The sequence below is a fragment of the Poecilia mexicana genome, unplaced genomic scaffold (genome assembly GCF_051168715.1).
Source record: "Poecilia mexicana isolate PSO_F unplaced genomic scaffold, ASM5116871v1 scaffold_15, whole genome shotgun sequence".
Classification (NCBI taxonomy): Eukaryota; Metazoa; Chordata; class Actinopteri; order Cyprinodontiformes; family Poeciliidae; genus Poecilia; species Poecilia mexicana.
Window position 1 is genome coordinate 18491874 of NW_028263384.1, and position 9362 is coordinate 18501235.

At 35.8% G+C, this 9362-nt stretch overlaps 1 protein-coding gene across 3 annotated transcripts; it reads left to right on the top strand.

The window, feature by feature from the left end:
* The first annotated feature begins 60 nt into the window (after positions 1-60).
* On the top strand, positions 61-7833 carry eloal (elongin A, like). Of its 3 annotated transcripts, none has more exons than XM_014981848.2 (11): positions 61-769; positions 2228-2284; positions 2367-2479; positions 2550-3441; positions 3541-3640; positions 3711-3878; positions 3946-4043; positions 5708-5888; positions 6882-6996; positions 7345-7454; positions 7604-7833. In XM_014981848.2, exons 1-11 carry the CDS (start codon positions 692-694, stop codon positions 7663-7665), a joined length of 1974 nt encoding a protein of 657 aa, XP_014837334.2. In that variant the 5' UTR covers positions 61-691; the 3' UTR covers positions 7666-7833. The 3 variants fall into 3 exon arrangements, with proteins under 3 accessions (XP_014837334.2, XP_014837336.2, XP_014837333.2); XM_014981850.2 differs by having other exon boundaries at positions 63-769; positions 2631-3441; positions 3538-3640; XM_014981847.2 differs by having other exon boundaries at positions 64-769; positions 3538-3640.
* The last annotated feature ends 1529 nt before the right edge of the window (positions 7834-9362 follow it).

Sequence of the window (9362 nt, forward strand, 5' to 3'; positions counted from 1 at the left end):
CCTTCTTCTGCCTTGGTGAATTTTTTTAGGAACAAAGGATATAAAACAATATTCTCTCTACAATAACTACCTTGAACAAAAAAATAGCCCTCAATGTGATTTTGAAAACAATTTTGATTTGGCGAACTTGTCCTTCATAGAATTCTGTCTTCAGATAGGAAGAACAATTTTCACCCAACATCAGTGTCTTGCCTCACATTTGACAGGATATTCTAAATCTACAAGAAGTCACAGATTCCTAGAAGCCTAAATCTTGTGGAAAGACTTTTCTAAAGAATTGAAGCTTTCGTGGTCGCAAAGTGTTGACCGACTTCATACTCAATACTTAATCTTGTGAATTAAGAATTTATTGTTTTTAAATTTAGAGTTATAATTAACCTTTAAGTTAATTTAATGTATAGATAAGAGATCATCGTTGTTTTAGTCCCTGTTGTTGTTCACGTGACCCCTTTAGTATTTTATCTAGAATTTAATAAAAATTAAAAAAAAAAAAATAAAAAAAAAAAACAGAAGAAAATACAAAAATACAAGAACTTCTTCTCACAACTCCATTAAACAACACAAATGTTGTTTGATCTAATTTATTATCTCGAGTAGGGGTTGCGTTTTCTCGGTCCCGCCCATTATATTACTGTCATCAATGGGCGCGCGCTGCCCGGTGTGCGCAAGAGGTTGCACGTGAACCGTCGTGATGGCCAGAAGCTCAGATGTGGTGAAGAGAATCATGCGGTTCAAACTTCAGCTGTCAGACAAAGCAGAACCTACAACGGTAGATTTGATTTCTTTATTTATTTAAGTCCGCACATAAAACCGACAAAGCAGGGGGAAAAAAAAAGTTTAATTTTAGATTTTTCTTTTATAGCAGCCGATACAACCCTCTATTTAAGACCTTCAATTATCCTAATATACTAGAAAAGTTCCCAACCACTCGATTTAATCTCATAATGTTTGCCGTAATTAACATTAAATTTAAAAACATAAATTGGTACTGAGAGTGTATTCCAAGAAAGTGACTTAAAAGTGTTTTCTGTTCATCTTTAGGGCTAACGTAGAAGCTGAGAACATGCTCAAGTCTTAAAACGTATAGCTGTAAGAGTCCGTCCTGTTTATATGGGAAAGCCTCAGGCTAAAACTGGCATCTCATCCATCTGCTCAACTTATTGCTGTTGTCCGTCAACAGTGAAGGTGGGGGCGCTGTGCAGGCAGTTGTAACGCTGCATTTAAATATTGGACGAATTTTCACTGAAAGCACTTTAAATGCAGGCATGAAATGGAAATCGCATTAGTTTTTAAAGACATGAAGCCAGAAACCATTTATAGATTAGGGAGTGAGATTAGTGGGTGTGAGTATCCATACATAGATCTGCTCTAAATGTACAGTCAGCAGCTGTGTTGACCCCAACCCAGCACTGCCTTATTTGGTGCTTCAACTGTTAGTTTCAGTGCAGCCATCTACCTATTGGCCGGCTTATTCATAAAATAAATTTTATAGCCAACAATAATTGTATATTTCTCACCAGAAATGTCAAGGAAAAAAAGGTGGTAGTTTGATTTCTGTTTTCAAAATGAGAGGTATACAAATTAAACTGGCACCTTTTCTTCTTGTGCTCAATAAAGTAGAAAAATTTTAATACAACATAAGATGAACACACTTCAAAAATTCTGGTGAGTTTAGAAAAAATACAAGTCATTCTACTGAATGGGTTCCATGATTCCTTACAAACATAAATTATATTTATAAATATGCATGGAGATTATGTGGAATATATATATATATATATATATATATATATATATATATATATATATATATATATATATATTCCACATAATTTTTGTTATACTGTATAACAAAAATGTGCCACAGGTGATCTATTTGGAAACATTTATGATATTAAAGAAAAACAATAACTTTTTAATTTTAATTTGATGTAATTTTATTTTTTTAAGTAATAAAAAACAAATAAATTGCCCCTTTTCTTATATGTTAAGATCCTTTCACACCTCAGGTTTCAGCAAAGTATTTGCTTCACCCCTCAATGTCACTGCTCATAAATGGTTGAATTGCTCACAATTACAAATGTGCAAATAACTACATGAAAAAGAAAATGGGATTGTGTTTCATTCTGCACTTTCATTTTAAAATGACTCCTTACTGATTTTTCTTATAGAACAGCAACTTTCAAAAACATGAACTCACCCAATATGTCTCCTATTCTTCTTTCAGGTTCTAAAGATTTTGCAGAAACTAAAGGATCTGGATATCACACTAGATATTCTTTCTGTAAGTTTGTATGCTATAGAACAAGTACAGATATTTTAAAAATTTTACCGTATGCTCTAATGAGTTTTGAAATTCACAATAGGAAACTGGAATTGGCAAAACGGTTAACTCCCTGCGGAGACACAAACAAGCGGGGGAATTTGCCAAGTTGCTAGTTAAAGGCTGGAAAAAACTGATTCCAAAGGAATCCACAAGGTAATTTATTTAATTTTTGATTGTAAAATTTGCTTGAATATTCCTGAATTGATTTTTGCACTTTATGCAGTCATGGTGATGATGTAGCATGGTTGGATAGTGTTTCTGTTAAAAACAAAGAGGATGACCAAAGCTGTTCTGATTATGGGAGTCCACAGAATGACGATAACAATAACTGCCCTACATCTAATCATGAGGATCAATATACTTCAGATGAACAGGCCCACAAAATGCTGAGTAAGAAAGAAGAGTTGGAAGAGCAGAAAAGAAAACTCAGTGTGGACAAGAACGATAAAAAGCGTCAAGAAGAAAGCAAGACACAACTTTGGAAGGACATTTCAAAAAGCAGAGCTGAAATAGAAGAGGACAAGATGGACAACAATGTTGCCTCCAAGATGAGGAAACAAAACAGTGATAACATGCATGGAAACAAATCCTTTGAGGGTTCTTATAAAAAATCCAAATCTGAGTCTAGGGAAAAGTTGAAAGGAACCTCTGAGAGAGAACGAGAATCAAACACAAAATCAAAGCCATCAAAAGAATCAATGAAAAACAGAGAGACCTTTTCATCCAGTGACAAGCACTCAAAAACATTAAAATGGGCCAAAGAGGACAGACATCTGGAGATGTCGAGGAGCTCAGAGACTCGAAACAGAAAAAGGAAAAAAACAGACTATGAAAAGCATGACAATCTAAAACCCCATCCAGATCCTGAAAGTGAGAAATATTCAAAACACAAAAAGGCCAAAATGGGGCACCAAGATGCAGAGAGTAATGGTGATGAGGAGGAACCCTCCATGTCTTTTGAATCTTACTTGAACTATGACGTGAATGTGGAGAAGAAAAAAGAACATTCAGGAGTGAAGAAAACTCCGAAAATGGTCAAGACTGCGTCAAAAGAGCCAAAATCAAAGCATGCAGGGACCAAGCCTCTGAAGTCATCTGCTTCTTTTCCAGAACAGGTATACCTGATATTTAAAACTTTATGTGTAAACTGGATGCCATAGTTGTTGTTGTTGTTGTTGTTTTTTTTGTAACAATTCTTAAAAATATGCCAGAAGACACAGGAATCTTTAATGCATTTGATGGATGTCCCATTACCCGCCGCTCTCCCAGAACTGGAAAAGCCTTCACACAATGACTACTACTTCGAAAAGAAAGGTAATACTTGTTAGAAATTACATCTGTAATCTCTCTTTTAGTTGTTCTTGATATATTTTCTTTATTGAAGTTGATAAGGAGCCGGATTCTTGTGATGTTTCGGAGGAGTCTGTAGTCTTCACTGGTCAGCGGCTGAATAAGAAGATGCAAGTGTACTCTGGTGCAAAAACCCTTTTCCTCCCGACTATGATGAGCTTGTTTCAACAGTGTATACGCACACTCCAGAACAACCTCAACTGTGAGTAGTGTGAAAGCTTTTGCAAGGTATTTGGAGTTTACATTTAGAAGCATGCATCTCTTTTCAGTGCTCTATGAGACCGGTGGAGTCCCATTTGAACTTCTTGAGCCAGTACTGGAGAGGTGTACACCAGAGCAGCTGCTGCGAATAGAGGAATACAACCCAGTAAGAACGTTATTCAGTACTTTTTTGATTAATACCAGCACAATATTTAGAATGAAAGTGATGGTCAGCTGATGACTTCCAGCAAGCTTGTGGATGTGTTATAGTGACAGAGCTCTCATATTTAAAACTTTGTCTTTGTGCTTACATTGAGCTATGTAAATTTACCCCAAAAATTTCTTTACCTCTCTCATTGTGTAACTCTTAAGCTACATAACTAAACCTATAGTACGTTTTATTATTTTGAGCCAAAATAAGACAACAGGAATATATTTGGACCAGTTGATGTCCTGTTTGCTGTTTAAGAGCCCTGTCTGCCATCCTTCCAACTTCTAGTCCTGCGCTGGGGTAGATCACTTCCCCAACTAAGAAAAAAAACGTTAAAGTCCTGTCAGACAATGGAACGTATGGTGGCTACATGTGGGCAAATTCTGTGCTTCCTTGACACAAACAGGTTTGTAGAAATAATCACACCCATTTTTTTTCCCACAATTAGTAAAAATAGTGTCCTTGGTGTTTTATGGTGATTGAGTAACTGTCTTGGACAGGACAGGACAGGACCGACCTACTAGGTGTGCACAAGACCTATTTATTCAAACAGGACAAAACAGTGATCAAACTACTACTGCAGCTCTTCAGAGTATGACATTGATGGAAAGGTTTTGTTGCCTATCATTTATATCTGTGTGTAAGAGCCTTAATTTGTTGATCTTCTTAGCACTCCAGACTGCTAAGTTTTAAAAAAATGTCCTCTTGTAAATATAATTTAAAAACTAGAAATTTGTTTCCTATGATATGAAATTATTCTCACTCAAAATACTCTTAATCCTTTTAAAATGTAAGTATTCCAATATTTTATATTTTTTCACTAATAGTTTTAAGAGCACATCAGATATCAACTGATTGAAGGCTCTGAATCAAACCCCTTCAGGATAATGTAATGGCGTTAGACAGCCACTAAGTGTCGTACTTGAGCAGCAGGGGAAAGTAAATCTGAAGTAGCTCACAGATCAAACTAGCCAAATTCAAACAGATCAGTCTGAAGTCTGGTCTGATTATTGTTACTGTAGAAATTTTAACAATACATAATTTAGGTGCAGTAGGACTCAGAACTTGGATTACCTCAATAAGCTTACTTGCATAAACCAAAAGCTTTGTTGCAGATTAATTTTCCATTAATCAATTATTACAGATTATTTTACTGGCTCCCATGAGCACAACATTCAGGGGTGTGTTGAATTTAATCAAAGCTTAGTTCTACACTTTCCTTTGCACACTTGTTTTGTACGTGCCATTTTACTGCCCACATGTGATACTCTTATGACTTTATAGTCTGTCTGTAGATAAGCAATATCTACATACCATTTGTCATGTTTGTCAAGATGCTTAGCTTACTGGAGCATTGCTTTTTCTGAGATAATCATTCCATCTACCATCACAAAACCTCCCGCATTCATTCTTGAACTGCTTTCTTATGTGAAAAACAATTTAACGTTGCATGCCAGCTTGCAAATCACTTTCCCATACATCACATGTTTGCAAGCAATTCTCACTTTGGTTGTTTAATTTATCTTAAAATTTCTTTGTTCAAGTTATATACTCACTGTATGCACTGTTTTGGAATGCTTGAATGACTATGAGTTGACTTTTTCTTCTTCTTCCAACAGATATACATCGGAGTGACGGACCATTTATGGGGAAAACACTGCCAGAGGGATTTCAAAGACTGCAAACTTCAGGAATATGAGTCATGGAAAGAGATGTATATCAGACTGTCTGAGGAGAGGGAGAGGAAGCTCAAAAGACTGACAAAAACGATTGTCTCGGCACAATCTCAGAAGCCGAAGGGTGGGTTCTCTGCTCTGAAAACAGCTCTTCGCTTTCTTAAAGGACGAGTTTAATTTCATGATTGCACAATTTTGTAATGAGATGTTCACTTGGTGCAGGACTCTGGATTTATCTTTCAAACAGATTATTTCCCTCATTTGTGAGAAAATCTAAATCTACACAATCTCTGGGAATCTAGCAAGATCCTGAGCATGGCTAAAGTAGTAAAAAGCTCTTCAGGTTGTCTTTGATGTTTGACAAAAACTGAATCAGAAAAAAAAGTGGGATTCTGATCAATCTGACTGTTCATGTTGGCAAGATGAACTTGCGCCCTCATCTGGTCTTGTGATATTCCTAGTTTTAAAACCTTAATATTTCTCTCACTTTAGATGTAAGCAGGCTTCGATGAGTCAGTTTTCTTGAAACCATTTCTTAAAACACATCTGCCTTACTTGAATGGCTTGACATGTTCGCTCACATTTTAAAGGATTCCTAAGAGTGAGTAATGGGCCTCTGTTTTGAGACATTTTACAGCCAAGGAAACTGGGAAGACATGGATTACGATCGACAGTCGGAAGTGAACTATATATTAAAAAGTTACTGTACTACATTTATTTAATGGGAAGTTTAGACATTAATTATAGCACCAGAGGTGGTTAAAAACAGTCATGTCTTAAGAGGGAATATTTGACCAATTGACTTAATTAACTTTGTTTAATATCTAGGTGAAATTATACTACTACAATTAAACAATTAAAAAAAAGTTTTTACTCAACATCTACATGGCAAAATACAAATACCATTTTTTATTTAACTAAGCAACCAGACCATTTTAATAGTGGCATTTGTTTGAGAAAGACAATCACAAGACTATAAGTAAAAACTCACACTAAATAATTGGTCATATCAAGTAAAAACTATAGTTAAACATCACATAACATAATTAAAGTGCTATTTTAGATGTTCTTTTTAATGGCCTTCCAGTCACCATGCCCTGTTTTTTGCTCCTTTCAGGACGGCAGGTGAAGATGGCATTTATCCACACCGTTGCTAAGCCGCCAAGAGATGTGCGAATTCAGCAGGAAATTCATGGAACTGCTATGCACCAGCCTCATCAGCTCAAGTGCAGGTGGATGCCACCCACATACTAAATTTAAGGCTGTTTCTCAGTTGCTTGTTTGGAGTTCTTTATCTTTGACAAAACATGTACACCTGGCTCTTCCACATAAAAGCACAAAGTGATCACTACACCAGCAGCTTGTAAGGGTCAGACTCGTGTGATAACGGTGAATGAAATGCTTTTTGAGTGATGCTAAACAAACAAGAACTTGGGAGTGTGTGCCAGACAAATGGGTTTCTTCTGCTCGGAGGCAGTTTTAAGGCTTTTGTTGTTTAGCACTGCTTTAATCAGCACTCTTATTTTCTTTTTAAATATGTATATGAATCACTAAACCTATATATTTTTGCATGTTTACAGTAATAAACATCAGGAGAACCCAATGAGGTCCAGTTGCAATGAGCCCTACAGGTCTAGCAGCACCAGCGGCTCTGGCGGAAGCAACAACCAAGATCCTCGGAAAAAAATAAGTGAGCTGAGTGTTTGTGACTTGATAGCAATTTCTCAGATAAATGTTGCTACTTTTTTTCTGCAGTAAAATGAGAAAATGTAGTAGATGAGCATAATACTAAATAATGTCAAATTCCTGCTCTGTAATCCATTTTTGTCGTTTTCACAGAAGTTGCTCCAATGATGGCAAAATCCTTAAAGGCGTTTAAGAAACAGTTGGGACGGAGATGAACTCTAAGATGTTTCTATTTACAGGTTGCATATGAAGAATTATGTGCATTATCATTAACTTCAAATTATATTGTGTCTTTACTGTGATATACTGAAATTAAGGCTATTGGCATCCTTTTCTGTTTGATCTCAATGATATAAAACTGAGAATAAACTCTGCAAATTGAACCAGTTTCATATCGTCTTTAATGGGGGTGCCACATGGCTCAGCAGTATAACGGATGTACCATATAGAGGCTGCAGTTCTCAATGCAGTTGTCCCTGGTTTAATTCCTGACCATGGACCATTTGCTGCACTTTCTTCTCTTCTGTCTTCCCTACTTCCTTTCTGTTTACTGTTAAATAAAGGCCACCAATACTACAAAAACCTTTTAAGTCTTGAATGCTTCGATCTAAAACAGCTAACTGGGATGTGGCTCCCCCTAGAGGATTTATTTCTCTCAAACTTTTTAAGCTGGAAAACTGTTTTTTTTTTTATAAAATCAGACGTTTTAGTGAATGATCAGTTGTAAATATGTCACACTTCTACCCAGTAGCAACTGACTTGTCATCTGTAGGAGGTCTGTTGTGTGGGCCACAAAATGCTTCATCTTTTTTCTGCATGAACACACATTTGAACAATTGGGAGCATTTGCATATTTTCAATTGAACACATTTTAGTTATTTGTGATGAAACGAACCCATTGCACCTCGCATAACCATGATCTGTGATGATTTGCACTAAATTATGTAATAGAGATTACTCTAGAGTTTAATACGGTTTGATGGAACTAAGGTCAACTTTTGACCTGGAAAGAAGGAAGAAATTACGGATAAAAAACAGGGTGGATTTTCATCAGCATATATCCAGATCTGTTAGTCTGTAGGAATGCTTTTAGCATGATTTATTCGTGGAGTTACTTTGTCAGAGGATGGTTTTTGAGGAAACTCAAAATGGCTTCCTCAAAAACTTTTGAGGAAACTAATGCACATCTAATCACCTTTTTCCAAAGTGGTAAAAGCAAGCAGGTACCAGAAAAATGTGATTTTGACACAACACATTTTTTAATGTACAGTCCATGTGCATGATCACTTGCAGACATTTCTTTTAAAAGTTTATTTTTATCTAAATGCTGAGCTATGAATCAATTAATAAAAGGAACCTCAGCTCAAAGAATGAACAAGATAGTTGAAAATATGAAATTGTCTTATTTCCAACTATTTAAACAAATGGCTTAAGTGAGGTCTTCTGTTGAAACAAAATTTGGTCAAACTTTAAATTTAATTTTGATACAAGTTACTAGAAATTTGTTGCAACATGTCTCCCCTTTTCAAAAATGCTATTTTAAGCTCGTCAAACTCTTGCCCTTTTCAATTTTTAGACACACCAACTGGGAACAAGTTGTGCTTTTTGCAGGACTCTAGCTGCTCACGACTAAAGACGACAAATGAAATGAAGCATTGAAATGAAGCAATGAAAGGCATGTTAAACATGAATATGATAAGATCTATGGAGGACAACCACAATAAGAGTTATGGAAGACATTTTGAACAAAATTAAATAAAATATATTTGAAATTAAATATCCATATAAGCAGTCAAATTACAGGACAAAAATTCAAAGATAGGGTTAAATTATGAAAATACCACACGAGTGGTATTTTCATACCACTCTCATGTGTGGTGGGGGAGTAAACTGAATATCAGAAATGTTCAAT

Excerpts from the sequence above, each read along its gene's own strand:
- eloal (XM_014981847.2), top strand. The coding sequence starts at position 692 with ATGGCCAGAAGCTCAGATGTGGTGAAGAGAATCATGCGGTTCAAACTT. Across the intron at positions 2,480-2,549 it reads ATTCCAAAGGAATCCACAAG|TCATGGTGATGATGTAGCAT; the intron begins GTAATTTATTTA and ends CACTTTATGCAG. Across the intron at positions 6,997-7,344 it reads CCTCATCAGCTCAAGTGCAG|TAATAAACATCAGGAGAACC; the intron begins GTGGATGCCACC and ends GCATGTTTACAG.